This window comes from Osmerus mordax, chromosome 6, assembly GCF_038355195.1.
Source record: "Osmerus mordax isolate fOsmMor3 chromosome 6, fOsmMor3.pri, whole genome shotgun sequence".
NCBI classification, from domain to species: domain Eukaryota; kingdom Metazoa; phylum Chordata; class Actinopteri; order Osmeriformes; family Osmeridae; genus Osmerus; species Osmerus mordax.
In genome coordinates, this window is record NC_090055.1 from 6,178,491 (window position 1) to 6,197,621 (window position 19,131).

The following is a 19,131-nucleotide window of genomic DNA, read 5'->3' on the forward strand; positions in this document are numbered from 1 at the left end:
AAGCCTTTATGGGGCCTTAAGCAAAATTGAATTGGGGGCCCCTTGGTGATGCCGAGGGGCATAATTATATATATATGTATGTATTTATTTTGATTTTTATTAAGCTATAATTTCATGTGCTCTTGGGGGCCCTCTGGTGGCCACAGGGGCCCAAAGCAGCAGCTTAGTTCGCTTATGCCTTGGGACGTCTCTGCTAGCTGCCCATGGAAGAGTCAAATACTGGAATTACCACATGCCCTATTCATCCTAAAGTTGTCAGAATACATTGAGGATAAAACGATAAAATTATAAATTAGGCTGCTTATAATAATAAGTTATTGGGGAAGAATACATCTTTGTCTTGAAATCCCATCTGAATGCCCGCTTCATTTCTTAAGCAAGCAAAGAAAAGTAAAAAAGGGGAGCTCACTGTATAAAGGAAAACAAAAAGTTTGTAATTTCAAAAGGCTGTCATAGAACACTGATTAACTTATACCATCAGTAACTTTGTTGGAGATGGAACAGCTAATTGAAACAAGCAGACGTGCCATTTGTCTTTTGCAGCTTGGTCAGATTGCTGTTCGATAAGATGCATTTAAAATTGATAGTCACTGATTAAGTGTGTATTCTCTATAATGACTGATTACATCTATGTATTCACTGTAATTATGGATATATAGAAAAGCTAGTAAGGTTGAATTTGTATAGTACCCACACTACAAAAGGTGATGCTTATGCGTTTTGTCTTCAAAAGTGTGAACTGCAAGGAAAAGTGTCAAACATTTTATAACAGTTGTGCTTTGACTAGTAGATACATGCTGTTAGACAGAAACAAGATTGCCTATATTTACAATTACAACTATGGTGCATATAATTGATGCTTCTAATCTGTTCATAGTGTTTAATTATGTACATTTAATGTATTTGGATAAATATAATTTACTATTTAATACAAATATTCAATCATAGATAAGCAAACTTTTCTGAATCAACCAGATCAACAGAAATATATGGTCCATGACAGGTTGTCTTGATTCTGATCATTCAAGTCAAGAATAGAGTGTCAAAGTATTATGTTGATGATGTAATGACATTTCTAATTACAACTTTCTCTAATATCTAACTGATAGATATGCATAACCTGTAATTCATTTTGTTCCTCAATCTTAGTTTTTTCATTGTCTCACTGAAAATAAATAGTCAATTGAAAAATCCTTGTTCTTCCATGATAAGAGATGAACATGCATGAACATCAAAGTCGTTGGCTGGTTGTCGAGGCCTTCCGTCTCCTAAAATATAATAAAGAACAGTCAGTCAGCAAGTAGGCAGAAGTGAGTATGGGAAGACAAAAGAAGGAAACCAGACAGAGCAGAGTTTTCAGTCACAGTTTGAAAACAGACATACCAGCTCTACTCTGATACCTGTACCCCTGCACAATTTTCTTTAATCTTAAGTAATAGCTAAGTACTCCGCCCTGAGAGAGAGAGAAAGAAGGGAAAACAGTTTTGAAAGAAAAAGACATACAGAGAGAGTAAAGTAGAGAAAGTGAACAGAAGCATAAACAGAAGCCACTCATAGGGACCGGTTCAGTAGATATCATCAAGGGTTAGTTATTGATACATAAGAGGCTGAATTTTTGTGAAGCTACTCACACGCTCTCTCTCAAGGCCTGTTCCCCAGAAGCTGCTATCTTCCTATAGCAGTAAACCATCTCTACCAGGAGCCAAAACTGCACGGCAATGAGGAACACATACATCATCACCTCCGACAATATGGATGCCATACCCCTGGTGACTTTGGGGGAAGGATCATGCATCTTGTTATTACATTATTTTTTGTACCTAGCACTAATTCACTCATTTCATACTCATAACATTGTACATTCATATCTCGACACTAAATTGTGCAATTATAACCATATGTATTTATTTGTTTACATATATTTTTTGTGTTAATCCTATTAATAAGATATGTTTGTAGATTTAATTTGATTTAATATGATACCTCTATCATGTATTGTAGTTTGTTTACTTCTTGTATCAAGATATGCATCCAGTTCTAGCCCGATTCACATCTTTTTAAAATGTACCACAAATGATATAAAAAGCGAATACCATCAGTTCACCAAGTCTATTGCACTCTCTCCTTCTCAAAGCTCTAGTAGAATAGCTAACCATGATAGTGAGTGATGTATAGGAGGATCCATGTCCTGCCTGACTAACTCTGGGCTGGAGAAAACTCTCGCATATGGACATGGAAACAACACATAATTGGTCCCAAAAAATCTTAAAGGAGCAGAATCTACCACAACAATATCAGTGCCCATTATTATTCCCAAACACCCATTCCAGATTGTTGATTCTGCTGTAAATGCCTTATGGAAGGCTTTTGAAAGCCCAAATTAATTCTAGCTACCATGATAACAGTCTCACCTGACAGAGTGCCAATAGGCTACTTACATCGTGGCACCACGTTGAAGTGGATGATCTTGGTGGCGTTGGTATGGAACTCATAGTTTGGGAAGGTGAAGATGCGGTTGAAGAAGCAGCGGTATGTGCCAATGTCATTGAAAGTCACATTGAGAATATATAAGGAGCCATCCTGTAGATCCTGGGTCCTTTTGCTGCCGTTCCAGTCCAGGCGCTCGTAGAAACGCTCATCAGTGATGTCACCCACCTCATCCTCATAGCTGTAAATCTGGGAAGGAGAAAAAAAGGGATAACGGTTCTATTGCACTATAGTGCAATGTACTTGGTAGATGTGCCTCATATTCAGCCCACCTCAGAACACATATTAGCTTCACATATTATTCTAGATATATTACATTATAATATATATATTATCTCTGCAAAAGCCTACAAGGGAACCTACACAGAATGACGTCTCATGATCTTGGAAACATTTGAAAATCTATTTGACCAGGACTCACATGTGTGAACTTGCTTTCTCCCTTAGCCATGAAGTACCAGTCGACAGTGGCAGTGGCAGGCACCTCACTCATCTTACAGGAGATGCAGTTCATCTTGAAGCCCTTGTTAGCCATTGCCTCCGTGTCGGACTCCACTTCCACACAGGCCGAATGGGACAGTCCAGCTGGAGAGGAGAGTATTGTTAGGGATGCTAGGTTTTTAGGTTATACCAATGAAGAAAGATGAAGTGAAGTGACTATAGGTGGGAAGCTGACAACCTGGTGGCCTGGTGTAGCCAGAACAACTTAGAGCTCAATGCTCTTAAGACAGTGGAGATGGTTGTGGACTTCAGGAAGAATACAGCCCCACTCACCCCCATCACCCTGTGCGACTCCCCAGTCAACACTGTGGAGTCCTTCCGCTTCCTGGGCACCATCCTCTCCCAGAACCTCAAGTGGGAACTGAACATCAGCTCCCTCACCAAAAAAGCACAACAGACGATGTAATTCCTACGGCAGCTGAAGAAATTCAACCTGCCAAAGACAATGATGGTGCACTTCTACACAGCCATCATTGAGTCCATCCTCACCTCTTCCATCACCATCTGGTACGCTGCTGCCACTGCCAAGGACAAGAGCAGACTGCAGCGTATCATCCGCACTGCTGAGAAGGTGATCGGCTGCAATCTGCCTACCCTCGAGAACCTGCACACCTGGAGGATCCTGAGGCGTGCGAGGAAGATTGTGGCCGACCCCTCCAACCCTGGTCACTCCCTGTTCCAGCTACTCCCCTCTGGCAGAAGGCTGCGGTCCATCTGGCCCAAAACCTCACGCCATAAGAACAGTTTCTTTCCATCTGCTACTGGCCTCTTCAACAAGGCTTATTTAACTATTATCCAAGTCCATCTAATGGCAATTCAGTATGCATAAGCCACTTTATCTCAGTATCCGATTGTACTATGTTGACCATTCACGCTGCTCATTCTATTCTTATTTTTATATATATTTTATTTTATATTTAAATAGTTGTATTCTTAGATTGTTTAGTTCTTAGAAATAGTTAAACTTTTGTACTTTTACTTAATTTAAGATCTGTATATGTTTAGTGTTTTGCACCTCCCTGCCACAGTAAATTCCGTGTTTGTATAACATACATGGCGAATAAACCGAATTCTGATTCTGATCTGCATCGCTCTCAACCAATCATCTTGTGCTATTTTGACCTTTGATCTCTGGAGATGCATGTGTTTTCAGATACAAATGGGGGAGGAAGGGGATAGGAAACAAAGTGCACAATCTGTCAGATGCACAGTGACTGGCAAAGTCAACTGCACTGTAGTTTGGTTGAGTCTCACAGTCAGGTATTGCATTAAATACTGTGCATAAAAATGTAGTAACACTGAAAAACTCTGCCTCACTGCAGAGAATGAGGGGATGGCAGAGAGGAAGGGAAGGAATGAGGAAAGAGTAAGAGAGAGTTAACAATCCCTGTACACTAACAGTCATTTCTAACAAAGCAGAAAGAAGAGAGGTTTAATGTTTGCTGACACACTGCAGAATGGAGGGAAGGAAACATGAGGAAAGGTTAGAGAAAGTTAAGAACACATCAATTTTACATCAGCTACAAAGGACAGCAACATAATGTTTGGCATAGACCTTGGTGCTGTAGAAGATTAATGATACCACATGACACATGCCCATTCTTCATTTCAATGGGACTGTGCGTTTGGTGTGAAAGGTGTATGACACAGCTATCTTAACAAAAGAGAGATAGAGAAAATACACAAAGATAGCACATAGGTTTTATTTTGGATGGGGGTGACCAGAAGAAAACATAAAGTACAATGGAGAGAACTTGATGCTGCTGACTGTTCAATCAACAGCACGAGATGAGAGGTTTTAGACAAGTACACTAAGTACCTTTCATCCAAAGACATAACTACCACTTAACTGAACAGAGATGTATTAATATGACAAAATCACACATAGTGTGTCATATGGGGCATCTGAGATTCAGTTACACAACAAATACGACAAAACAGATGAGAGGGATGCACTCTGAGGGATTTGTGTTTGAGGCCAACAACAGAAAATCTGGGAAAATGCCAAACATCTAAGACATCTCCATTTGAACCAACAAAGACAAATATAGCACTGTGTTGCTGTTTGACTCATCCACAGTCTTGTCATTTTCACGAATGGGCTCACTAACAGTATTTTTTATCCCAGAACTAAGTGCAATTTGGAATTAAAACTAAGATGAAAAAGACACAGAAACATGGTTGGTAGATAAAACTAATTTATATGAAAAGAAATTATGATGCACTGCTAGGTATTTATTTAGTCTTAACAAATCAGAAGGCTAGCTCAAAACTTCTACATTAATTTACAATATTGCATGTTTAGTCATGAGTAGTCAGCTGCAGAGGTCAGCAGAAAGAGAATTGCCTCAGTATGTGTTGTGCTTTCTTAGGCTGCATGATGTAGAATAGTGTGTAGTCTTTGGGCAAGGCACTTCACCCTACTTGCCTCGGGGGGAATGTCCCTGTACTTACTGTAAGTCGCTCTGGATAAGAGCGTCTGCCAAATGACTAAAATATTCTCAGGCTGCAATCCATTATTTGTATGGGTCTGGATGACCCTGTCGTTTTTATGGTCACACACGTGTATTCCCTACAGTGCATTTTGTATCTATAGCACTTTGTGTCATTCTCTTCTGATTAATTGTTCCTCAATAGACCTTTTAGATTCACCCTCATTTTACTCCTCAACTCACGTCTCTTAATAAGTGGCTCCATACTATGTGTGTGCAGGCAAGGTCTCGTCACTTAAGGCTAATTCTGAGTGGTTGAGCTGCTGCTTAAAAAACGATGCTAACCTATGTACACAGCTACACAAGCACAATTGGCCACACCAACTCAATTAGTCTATTCCATGCTTCTTTTTCCTCTTAAACTCAATCCTTTGCATATTCTGTGCAAGTTCTCATTTTGCCATCCACAAAGCATAGTGGCCATACTTTTTCTAAACAGCAGCACTTTCTGACTGCTTCCCATGCTTTTAGTGAGCAACCCAGATCATTTAAGAGAAAAAAAAACACATGGATCCAACCATTTTGATAATTGCAGTCAACCGATCCAACCTTCCCTCTCTTCCCCTCAAATTACTTTGATATTAAGTAAACCACTGCAGGGCTAGCAGTGGTAGCCACCTGTCTGGGCACTGATGAAGAAAGTGTTTAGTCCGTCTCTTCATAAACGGAGCACCAACAGGAAACATAGTGAGAGGGTACATGTACCAGGGCTTTCTAGATGGCACTGCCATTGCAAGGAAATTCATTAATCACTTACCTTGCAGCACCAGGAGTATGACAGGAACCAGCACAATCCTCCCTGCAGGCATCATTGCCGAGCAGGAGGCCACTCTTGACAATGCCAACAGACACTCACACTATACACACCACACACATATACACACCACAGACAAAGAAGGGGATGACAACAGGTGAAAACAGGCTGGCAGCTAGTCCATGTATAAGTGGTTCCACAATCAAGTCTGTTGGGTTTAATTTCCTTTAATCCAAGGGGGTCAGCTCAAAAACTCCCATAGAAGAAATATCCAAGAGGGTTCACTTTTGACTCTTTTTCTCTCTCACAAATGTCAAAGATCTTCTCGAAGCAAGACTTGGTATGTGGTCTGTGAAACAGTTTCTTCTTTAACGTTCTCATCCACTTGAAGCCGGTATATAGTTTGGATGTTCAGTGTGCACGAATAAGCAAGCAGCAAGGACAGGCTAGATTGAGAGCCAATTCAATGTCCAATTTCTTTTTTTTTGTCGAGTCTGAGTAGGCCTGGCTGAGAGTCAGTGTCACCCAAAGCCAAGATGTCTACTCTTACATGTACACTGATTCTCAGGTTTCGGCCCTTGTTGTTCCTGAAGGGCCTATATTCAGCTATTTAAAATTGGGTCAAGAGGTAGGTGCTAAAGTGACACTCCCCAGTCAAAAGAATAATGGGAATTGTTTGCCTGTGAGTTTTGAAAAATTACAGTAAAGTTGATAAATGTTTAGATTAGTGAGATAGGGCCTACTGCTATAATACTTTTGTTGCATTTAGGGCTAGAACACAGATCATCAATGTCCAATGTTATTTTTTACCACCTTCTGTCCATGATAATTCCACTAATGTTTTACATATAAATCCAGTAAGTAAGCAACGTTTTGCTTACTCATACCAATGTTATTGCAAAATGTAAACCATGCACATTTTATTACTCCTCGTGTTTATTTGTTAGCCATGCATGTGGTATTTTAAAGAATGTTTTTTTTTATTGTAGAAAGATCAGTAGCCTATACAAAACAGGCAGTATACAAACAAGCAGTATTCGCTGTATACATGCATGTTGTATTCGTCATTGTAACCATGCACGTTGCACCATCATATGATGGCCATATTGACTGGCTAAATACTGGCTGAAGACTGGTTAAATATTTAGCGAGTTAGGCTATATACTTTTTACTGTAAGTAATTAAGAATAGCCTACCCCGCGCATGCACAGGCAATTTGGATTAGCAAAACAGACCACTAGTATTTCTGAACATAAAATATGAAATACGTAATAAATATTTTAGCAAATTTAACTATTAATGACATCCTTAGACATGCACACATCACAAAACGAATCCATTCAGAAGGTGTTGAAATTTGGAATATGGTGCGCAGGGTGAGTGTAAGAGTCTCGAATTTTCACCTGAATCCTGAATAGAACATAGAAACAAAACTGTTTAACCGGTTACCCAGATCTACGCAACCAAATAAAATAAGATAAATTCATAACATGTTTTTCCTTTTCAACATTCAAAACTATTTGATGGACGGCGGTCATTTATTGGTCATTTCTTACCTCGGATAGCCTATTTTTAAATCATTTTCACTTTGATCGAATGTTCTTTTGGTAAGATGTTCCCGTCTTAGGCTAGGTTGAATAGGCTATATCATATTGATCCGAGGTCAAGTAGTTAACCTATTCTGACCCGTTGATGTTCGCAGACATCCCAACCTGCAGAGACTCATTTCAGGGAGGTGGCTCGGCTCAGGGAGGTGGAGGAAAGGCTTGGTGTTTTGCAGTAGGCTATATGGTCCGTTGTTCTAGCAACGATAGAAATGACGTCTTAACCACCTCCACAAGTACACAGATCAAAATAGGATCATATTGGATCAATATATTCAACCTAGGGCCAGTAGAGGGTTGATCTCAAAAAGGGGAGGGGGGAGACAACTAGGGGTTGCAATTATCCCCTCTAGTCTAGACAACTAGAGGGGGTACACATTATATCAGGTGAAAAAACGCTGATATAATGTGTAGCCTATCCCCTGATTCCCCTCTGTAAGTTTTGCTAGAAAAGAGCAGACATCTCCACAAATAAATGTATTTATGTAGATAAATGAGTGCCTTGTTACTATGAAAACGCTGTCGAGTCTTTCACGTCGCTGTTTGTTCCATTTAAGAGGTGAATTCTAAGTGCAGCAGTTAAACTCGCTTATCTGAGTGCACGCGCGCTCTCGCAGCCAGGGGATGCAAATCCTGACAGGGATACGTGCCTTGACACGACACCGGCGTGCACGTGCAGTAACATGACCCAGAAGCACACTATACTAACAGTATTTTTGACAACATTCTTTGTCCTGTGTTTTATTATGATCATAATCATGATAAACTAATCACTAAATCATTCAATGATCATGAAAATTCAAATTAGTCTCATAATTTATGAAGTGAATGTATCATCATGGTGGCAGGACAGACCCTTTGCATGTTAGGGGAGGGGGTACACGTTATATCAGGTACAAAACGACTTAATATATATCCCCTCTGCATCCCCTCTGTAACTACTGTGTTCATTGACAGACCCTTTGCATGTTAGAGGAGGGGGTACACAGTATATCAGGGAGTCAGGTGGCTGAGCGGTTAGGGAATTGGGCTAGGAATCATAAGGTTGCCAGTTCGATTCTCGGCTGTGCCAAATAACGTTGTGTCCTTGGGTAAGGCACTTCACCCTACTTGCCTCAGAGGAAATGTCCCTGTACTACTGTAAGTCGCTCTGGATAAAAGCGTCTGCTAAATGTAAATATCAGGTGAAAAAACGGCCTGGTATAATGTGTATCCCCTCTGTAACATTTGCTAGAAAAGAGCAGACATCTCCATATTATATCAGGTTGTTCATACTTGCTTTCCCCTACACGAAAGTAGATACGCTGCTTTTCTAAGTAAAAAGTATTGGTATTGGTATTGGCAATACTGGCCTTGTATTTACTTGGTAACGGATCGATATCAAATGTTGCAGTATCGCACACCCCTACTTTATGGAACAGGCCAGGGGTTGACTGGTTGAAAATTAACTTTGGTATGAAACTGGACCATACCAACTGATTTGGTGTGTCCCACTCATTACGAAACAATGCTTATGGCACTTGCAAAACAAGAAAAAACTATAAATAAAACGTAAATAATATGTGTACATGCATGAATAGTAAACAAATCTATATACTTCAGCATCTAAGTAGTTTACTATTTGTTACGTGTAAAATCCACCCCTGGTTTACAGTATTCTTGCGCGCTCACCTGTCTGTCGTAGACTCCTGACGTAGCCAACTGGCGCACCCAAATTTACATTGTGATACAAAATGGGGGATTTTGTTGGTTGAGGAAAATAAGAACTAGTTTCTGTTTGTATAGGGCTCTAATTCATTTACAGTTTTAGAGTTGTCACATAATCAGAATTGTGTTGTGTATATTTAGATCATTCGAATATTTCTTTTTTATCCAGAAAGGATATAAACATGTTCTTGATCCACGTCGTGATCGTTCTAATTGCAACAGGTAGGCCGACAGAAATGTGAAAATGAAATTACCGTTCAGCAATATTAGATTTTGAAACGCTGTAAGGAACTTTGTAAGGAACATATTTTGATTACAATCGTAGATATTCGTGTTGTTATTAGATTTAGTTTAACTGCTTTTTGTTATTCCAAACTCCTAGGGATCGGCCTAGTTCACTTTTTGTGGTTGTTCACAGTTCTGTTTACCTGTAACCTACCTCATGTCCTGAGCAGGTTTATTTATTTATTTAAAATGTTGTCCTATAACCGATAAATAAAATATAGCCTTCCATACTAGGTGTAGGCCTATCCTTATATTTCACATCACACAGAGCTGAGTGGGGTGTTTTGATCACAATTAAGATCTAATTGAGTAGCCTACTAATTTGTTGGAAGAAATGAATAGAAGTTACAATTAATGTGGAATAGGAATATATGAATATCAACCTGTTAACAGTTTACTGTAATGCTTCGAAAATGATCCAGTAGAGATCTCGGTCTCATTGCAGTTGCGAAATAGTTTACTGGTGTCTGTAATTGCAGCCACACCTTAAAAGCAGAGGGGCCTGATCTGATTTGTAATTGTTTAGTTACTTACTTAAAATGTATGAATTTATCTTGATTGTAAAGTATGTCAATATTTGGCTATGCTACTTGAAGTATTCAGCCTAAATATGCCCCCTCATGTTTTAGGCTCCACTATGGCCATCACGGTCCAGTGCCCTCAGAAGAGGTACATAGTCATATTGTTTCAGCCGGTCACCCTGACCTGCAACTTCCAGACCTCCTCCACCCAGCCACCTGTGGTTACCTGGAGGTACAAGTCCTACTGTAGAGACCCCATCCAGGCTGCACTCAACCCCAGCAGTGCAGAAAACATGTTATCACAGAGCAACCCGAACTACAATCCTAACATTGAGTGCGCAGACAGCTTACGAACGGTGCGCAATGTGGCTTCCAAACAAGGAGGCTCTGTCACCCTGGGCCAGGAATATCAGGGGCGCAAAGTCACCATCATAAACAGTGAGTTTGTGTGTGAATGCCTTTATCTTGGTTTCTGTGTATCTGTATTTGACTCTTTTTATTTGATCTGAGTGTGTGCTAGTTGGATAATTGTATTTGCATGGGCCTGTTACATAAGGGTTCCAACTTTTGGTCTGCTCATATTAGTTCCATGTTGTCTTTGTAGATGCTGACCTAAGCATCGCCCAGACGGCATGGGGAGACAGTGGTGTGTATCTCTGCTCTGTGATTTCGGCTCAGGACCTGACTGGGAACAGTGAGGACTACACTGAGCTCATAGTGTTGGGTGAGTGTCTCCTTACAGGCTGGATCATCTGCAGAGCTCCCCCACTCCTCTATCATCCATCTGTCTACCTTCAAGACAACTGCTTCTCTGCTTTTCTATTTCTTCTCACATCTCGTCCGTCCCCTTGCGATAAATATGACTGTTGACCTAAGATGCCACTGTATGAAACGATTCTACAGTTTCCAGTGTATAATTCTGAAACTGTAATTGTTACCTGTCTGCGAAATCCTGTACCGAATAGTTCTTTGGAGAAACCACAATATTACAGGTAGTTACTAGTTAGTCATATACTACATGAGGAGTTAATTGTAAGTAATTGTGGATTTATCTTTCTTTCACAGAGAGAAAGTCAAATACAACTGACCTTCTGCCTGAGATTGACTTACTGGTTATGGAAGGTACAGAAGCCTAGAGGTTTTTTTGTGATAGGACCATAGTTAGAATGAGTTAGAGAAGTCCCCATAACTCAAAATTCTAAGAAAATAGAAAGTTGAATATTTATATATATCTGGTCAAAAGTCGCTTCTCTTCCTTTCTTATCTTTTTAGAATTGTCCTGACAAATTACGATCAACAATGATCTTCTCACAAATGGAAAAGGGCCTTTTTCTCTTTCCACTCCTTCAACTTTTTCTGTTTGCTACTGCTTAACTCTCAGAAGATAATGTACCAGCCTTGGGCTCTATAGCTACACTGTTGCTGGCCAATCAGTTAATTTTCTGCCTCATCAAGTGAACAAAAATGTCACAAAAATGAAAATGTCTACTACACTGACTCAAGAAACTGCAAATGACTAAAATATATTCTCTTGTTGTTAAGATCCCTTATTAGAGTTACAATTTATAATTGATATTAATTTATTGTACTATTTTGTTAGTTTTTCATGCCTGATGTTATTGTTTGAAAAATAAAAGGAGAAAACCGGTCAAGTTTCTCTAAACTCTGACTAACATGTCATCTTAAATGTATTATTTCTATTATGAATTAGTCAATTGATGTAACGCTTGGGAACATTTAGTACATATCACTGCATTTGTAGTGTTTATACAGAACAGTACAAAGTTTCCTCTGAAGCCACAACTAGGATCACGTAAAAACAGTTTGATGTACTTGCCATATACACACACAAAATGCAATGTTTAAAAATAGGGAGTCTTGGCATAGAAAGGGTCTTGAAAGCCTAGAATGCTTTTACTTGGAAAAAGTAAAAGCAGCTGAAACAATGATTTCTCTCTGTCTGTCTCCCATTTCATTCTCTGCCCCTCAGACTGGCTGCTGGTGGTGCTGGTGGTATTTGGCTTCCTGCTGCTGTTACTTCTTATAGGGATCTGCTGGTGCCAGTGCTGCCCACACACCTGCTGCTGTTACATCAGCTGCCCTTGCTGCCCTGAGCGCTGCTGCTGCCCCCGGGCACGTAAGTACACCCCCATAGGATGAAGACCCCAATCTGTGTCGGGGAAAGTAAAATGGAAAGGATATTAATGGAACAATCAAATATGTTTTATCTTCTTAGTTAACATCTATTTTATTTGTAAATTCCGGCAGCCAACTTTTTTTGTTTGTTTGTTAAGACCACTTAAAAGCAATTCAGTTGCTCAAAACCGTTTCTGCTCTGAATCCCCAGATCTTGACTGCAAAAATAAGGCATTGTTATGATGTCTGAGTGACAGAAATGTAGTTTTTGCCTATGCATTTTGATACAAAATTCCCAGTTGGTAAAGTATGTCTCAAAGCAAGACACGATGTGCTGCAGTGAAAAAAGGCCTAGAGAAGCTAGTGATGACACTCAAGTGATGAAAACAACACCAGCATACTGTACCAAACTCACCTGACACACACCAGTCTGCAAACAGTCTGCAAACCAAGTTCACTAAGAAACCACCGTGAGTGGTCTGATTTCCTTTTTATGGAATTATTTAGGGATTCGACCGAATCAGCATAGATGCGGAAGGTATCAGACTTAGCAACGTTGTGTCATGACAACAACCTGACCCATCAAAGAGACAATGAGCTGATTGTTGATTTCAAGCCAAACAAGAAGAGCCACTCCCCCATCACCATCACCGGAGAGGAAGTAGAGAGAATCAGCTACTCAGTTCCTTCCACTTTCTGAGGTGGTGTTGACCACAATCATGCAAAAATTAAACTTGTCCAATTGGCTATCTTATTGCTTTTCACAGTGTATGAGGCTGGAAAAGCAGTGAAGTCGGGTGTCCCTAGTCAGTATGCCCCAACACTCTATGCCCCCAGCATGTATGCCCAGCCTCCATATGTAGGGGGTATGAACCAGCCCGGCATGCCACTCTTGCCTATGCCTTCCCACCCCAATGGTTATGGACGTGAATATGATGCCACCAGTTCAGGTAAGAAATGTATTCAGGAAAAACATTATTTTGATTAAATTAAGAATCAACATCTAGTTGTCAGTAGACCTTGTGCATATACTAGACATTTTGTGACTGGGATTTCTTAAAGGCCTATCACATAGAAAATGATCAGTCAGAGTAGTACTCATAGGGAGTCATTAGAGACTAAACCGAATTGTCCTTGTGTGCTGTTATGCAAAAATCAGACAAAAGTGTGGTGATGACTAGGACGATACTAGACAGCTGCTATGTTTTTGTTTAAATCTCAGTAATCATACAAAAATATATTATGTAGCACTCAAACAATTAGAGACTGCAAGAATATGGACCTCATATGTTTCTATATGGGGTTAGTAGATGTGCCACTTAAAAGTTTCACATTTTCAAATCCCGAATCCAACTCCTCACCACCCCATGGCTCCTCCCCTAATCCCAATTTTAATCTGCAAGTGTTGCAACTCGCTGTGCCGCACCGCTGTTGTTATACATGCATTGTGATGGTTTCCTAATCTCTGTTGGTGTCCTTCGTTTCTGCAGTTGGGCATGGCTCCCAAGTGCCTCTGCTCCATGACCAGGACAGTGGAGGAGTAGATCATAGTAAGTGGTGAACGTGATGAATACAGGATTGATCCTCAGTCAGTTTAGAAATTTGATCAAGTACTAAAATAACTAGCTGTTGTTTAATGGTCAGTTTGTAATTTACTGATCCCTTCTTCTACCCTCAGCCCGGAGTGGCTATCGTATCCAGGTGGATCCCGATGGAAATGCGACTCGGGCCATCTACTACATGGAGAAAGAGCTGGCCAACATGGACCCCACACGGCCTGGAGACAAACCTGGGAAGTACCGCTGTAAGCAAACTTTTCCCAGCTATCTTCTCAACATATCTCATTTAGCCCAAGACATTTTTTTAACATTTCTCTCCCTTTCTCTCTCTCTCTTACGCACACGCACACACATGCACAGTGGACGGGGGAATGAGTGAGGTTAGCTCCTTGCACGACGGCTTGGATCCTCGTCGTGGAGGTGGGCGCTCCCAGCCCCCTCCTCTCGCCACAGTCTACGACCAGGACGAGGTAATGAGCACCATCAGCAGTGTGTCCCAGCATGCCCAGCGCCGGGATGACTACCCCCAGCGTGGGGGAAGGACCTCTGCAGACCACATGGGCGGCCGTGGGCGTGCCCGCTCAATGGAAAACCTGGATGACATTACCCGCCGATACCCACAAGACACTCGTGAAGACACTCGTGGATACCGCCGTGATGAAGGGCCCAGAGGCCGGAGAGGGTCAGTCACTGTTCTTCCTTTACTTCCACCTCTACCTCATCTGACACTAATTAGTTCTACATTTTCTCAATAAAGGGTTGGTGTAGTTTAAAAATCTGTTTGTGCTGTCCTTCTTCAGATCTGATGAGGAGTGGAGCAGCAGCAGCCGCGGTGGCTACGGTCGCGACTTTGACGACCGTCACCGACGTGACTACTCCCCCGAGCCCCGACGTGGTGGCAGTCCAGCCAGTGGTCTCCAAGGCAGACGCACGCGTAGTCGTGACGACCTGATGGATTTGGAGCGTGGCCGCGAGCGTGGCAGAGGCGGGGGGGATGCCTATGATGACAGCTTCTTGCGGGAAGCCATGGAGAAGAAGAAGCTGGGAGAGCAGCAGAGGACACGGAGCCGCGAGTACCTGGACTACGAGAGTGACCGTTCGAACCGAGGACAAGACGCACGCGGGCCTCCCCCCCTTCCTCTGGCCGCGCCTTCTGCCTACCCACCGCCACATTACAGTGACAGCGAGAGCATTCCATCCTCAAAGAAAAGCAACTTGCGCAAGGTATGTAAAAAGGGGAGTGAATGAGACTTAACAGTGTTGCATCCATTAACTACCTACGAACTACAGTCTGTAAGATTGCATAAACATGTATATTATATGAAGCATATTTATATATTATCATATTGTAATTGTTTGTGACAGTATAGTAATAAAGTCCATAAAAAAGTTTTAGAGGATTGCAACCCCCATGAGTATCCTTTTTCATTTTTTACATTGGTTGTACGGAAAAATGTTTATTTCCAAATATAACAATGTGTTATAATAGATGTTGATATATTAAATATGTTTTATTGCCTGGTACCACACACACACCTGAAATGTTCTACCAACAGTATTCTCTTTTTCCCCACAGAATGGAGCCGTGAGCCGTGAGAGTCTTGTTGTGTGAGACTTGAACTCAACACCTGATATAAGGGATCTATCCATTAATGTGTCAACCAAATGCAATCGAAAATTATTTCATAGAATCATTAGATGCACAATAGAACCTCAATGTTCCAGATGTAACCTTTTTCAGCCTAAGAACCCAAATCTTTATAACTATTTTTCTTATAAATATTGTTTGTGGTGCCTTACAGACCTGAAATTCTAAATGGAACCTATTTTGGGAGCTCTTTTAGGGTTGTAAATGGTTCTATTAAGGGCTGTTATTTTTATACTGTGGACTGTGTAAATAAACAAAATTTTATATACAATGTAATTTTAGATTGAATTGTTAGTTTAACCCTGGATGATAATGAACAAGGATTTAATGATAATGCACTTTGTGATTATAATTTTCATGGCTTTAAGGAACTGAGACTTCTTGTAATTGAGGTACAGTCTGCTGCAAAATTAAGTCAATATTATTAAATTCAGTTTAAAGTCATTTAGACTTTTTGAATAAACATTTGATGACTCATGTAATTTGCAGGTATTGTAAACATGCAGTTTGATATTGAATATAAATGTATGGATGTCATGCTAGTTAGTCCAGGACTAATGGAAAGACTAATGCATTGTTTAACTTTCTGTACTTTTAATTTGTTTTTGTTTTAGTATTTTAGAGATTTCAGTATCGTGTAGCTACAGCTTGGTTCCAGCTTTTATTTGCTGATGTTATGTGGGAATAGATTTGATGTCTTATTTTTTACATTACTTTTTTCAAACACTCAGCATCATTCTACAGTGCACATGTACTTGTACAGGTATTTGACAATAAAAGCTTTTTAAATATTTGAGTCTTCTTTTTGTCTTGGTTTACACCACCAGATGTCCCTCTTGTTTCTTTGTGGAAACTGTTGTCAGCTAATTACACTGTTGAGACTACTACATTCATCCTGTGGGAATCTGTATGACAAATGCTTTTCACAACCTATAATAATCTAGACATCTCATCATCAACCATGTTAATGTTCTGAACGTGCTTGTTTATACATCCCTCACTAAAGATGATTCTATAAATCTTCTGATAAACTTTCATGATGATTTCATGATTAACCAATGGTTTTGAAATTCTGATGTTTTCTCTAATATACAAACAAATTGCAAAAGCAGGAATTTATGTATGTACAGTAAACAGTTTCTTACCATTTTGTTGCAAGATTGAAACTGCAACAGACAGAATGTTCTTATCTTTAGGGTAGGAGCAGGGGACAAGGCAGATGCCATGGAAGACGGGCTGACTCCTCTTTAGTGGACATTGCAGCAAAGCACTTCACTCAGTGAAGCAGACCAGTCGACAAGGTAAGGACCAAACGAGATTTTCCTGATGATGCTGGGTAATATGTTAACACAGTTTCATACATTTTTTATTTACAGACACAGTTCCAGTTACTTGTGTGTTTGCTTGTTAACTGGGAGGATATTTGTCAGTTCCAGGAAGGAGAATATTGTGGATATTGCTTAGTGTTGTGGTTTTGCTTTGGTAGTGTGCCTGCCAAGACTTTTGGAAGTGTAGCCTTTGGTAGAATGGGTGAAACAATGCCATAGTGAAAACAAGAATCGTCTGTCTGATTTGTATTTAATGAACAACAGAACTCACAACTGAAGTCTTTTCAGATTCCTCTATAACATGTTATTGTACAGTATTAGGACTTTATGAATTATATTATTCCATCAGTGGAATCTTTGGGACACACCTTACAATGTTCTTACCCATAGGATGAATGCCTTATTTGGATTATAATTGCATCAAAGATCAATTGAGTTGAGAGTCAAGTGGACCATAGATTATGATTCAGTTGGGAACACAATCCATGTTACACAAGATTCTATAGATGATGTGTTTAATGTCATGGCAACCAGACAACATTTCTAGATACACAATTGTTTTTGACCTTAGTGGATAAGAAGGCAGTAATAATAAATACGTATTTATTTTCAAGATTTTAGACTTGGCATAATGTCCTATGACAGTTGGATGAATATTGTGGATTGAAAGGGTGGGTTACTTATCTATTGTATTTCTTTCATTAGTAGTCAGACTCACAAACCATGCATGACTTTAAAGATAGAAGTAATCAATTTCAGCACCTGTTGGGAAAGTACCTCTGGTGCACTGTCTGCTTTCAAATCATTGTTTATGTTGCAACAATCAAGAGCCGTCCATCCAGTTAGGATTTCTAAAACGATGTGATTTTTTCTCTTTTTGTGTTTTCTCACTCTTATAATAGATCTGATAATCTTTTTATCCAGGGCCCACACACGCCTACATCATACACCATGTAATAGAAGCCACATCAATGTACTGTACAGCTATGTGCCAAATCATACCGGATAAATGTCTGAAGCAAGACTATATGTCACATTAGCTAATATAGCTAATGGTGAGAGATCCAATAAGGGACAGAGAGAGGGTAAGAAAAAGGGGGAGGGATAGAGAAATGAGCGTAGGCAAAGAGAAAAGGAGATTGTTGTGCTTAACACGACAATTATCTGTGGCCATCGACTTCCCAGTGTAGCCCGGTGTCAGGCTCGGACTGTACTGTTCCGTTGTCCCAGCAGGCCTTGGCAGACAATGGCCAATGTCAGGAGGGTTGTGGAGGCTCTGTTCGGGGCTCAGGGAGAAGTAGTTCCCTACCCCCATTGTGTTCTCAATCTTTTTACCGAGTAATGTTTTAGAGATCTGCTATGTACTAATTGTTACCTAATTTTTTTTTACAGTCAAATGCTCATGATTTAGCCCTGTCCAATGTCACCTTTCCTATCTTCTTGCTGAAAGATCACTAATCTAAAACAATAAATCCTGTGCAGACTTTTGCTCCTGTTGTACCTGAGAGTTTGAGCACTTGAATGGTGTCAAGCATGTGGAGGAGGATTGTACAGAAGTTTTCTGGCTTTCTCATAATGGGTGTGTAAAACAGTTATTTGATAGTTCCAAATAATTCAGCTATACCTCATTTGCAAAAGAAGACACAGTTTTTGGTTTGTGGACCATATGGTTGTTGTCCAGGGATTGGTGAAACATTGATCTAGTTTTGGAAACACAACCTTCAACTGGCCCTTTATTACATTCACTTAATCCTTACGCCCCTCCCCTATACTGTACCTTCTTACACCTTTATAATAACCACTTAATGCACTTACTATAGTTTAGTTACATAGCAATTCCTATGTACCAATAATGTTTTTGCCAATGCCAGTGACATTGCAACTCTCTGTTGTCCACACCTCCTGCACAACTCCCCCACCATCTCTGTCCTGTGCTCTTTGGTGCAGTGACTCCACAAACTCAAAGTCAAATTAATACACTCAGATCCATCAAGTAAAAAGCAAATGTCTGTGTGCTTAAATGGACAGGCCTCAGGGTTCAAAGCCTTAACCATATTTGTTGAGGCGAGTCGAAACACAACTGGCCATTGTGGCTGGCCTCCGTGTGGG

General features: G+C 40.3%; 2 protein-coding genes across 3 annotated transcripts; one reads left to right on the forward strand and one right to left on the reverse strand.

Annotated features, from left to right (window-relative positions):
- Positions 1-1,388: 1,388 nt before the first annotated feature.
- On the reverse strand, positions 1,389-6,289 carry scn1ba (sodium channel, voltage-gated, type I, beta a). Its single transcript, XM_067238484.1, is given in 6 exon segments — positions 1,389-1,431; positions 1,433-1,453; positions 1,632-1,773; positions 2,439-2,676; positions 2,909-3,072; positions 6,238-6,289. Coding segments are annotated over 6 exon segments (660 nt in total).
- Positions 6,290-9,555: 3,266 nt separating this feature from the next.
- lsr (lipolysis stimulated lipoprotein receptor) lies at positions 9,556-16,485 on the forward strand. Of its 2 annotated transcripts, XM_067238751.1 has the most exons (11): positions 9,556-9,767; positions 10,460-10,789; positions 10,956-11,075; positions 11,417-11,473; positions 12,342-12,488; positions 13,255-13,437; positions 13,978-14,037; positions 14,166-14,291; positions 14,407-14,728; positions 14,847-15,270; positions 15,623-16,485. In XM_067238751.1, the coding sequence occupies exons 1-11, from the start codon at positions 9,728-9,730 to the stop codon at positions 15,656-15,658; spliced, it is 1,845 nt and encodes a 614-aa protein (XP_067094852.1). In that variant the 5' UTR covers positions 9,556-9,727; the 3' UTR covers positions 15,659-16,485. The 2 variants fall into 2 exon arrangements, with proteins under 2 accessions (XP_067094852.1, XP_067094853.1); XM_067238752.1 differs by lacking the exon at positions 11,417-11,473.
- The last annotated feature ends 2,646 nt before the right edge of the window (positions 16,486-19,131 follow it).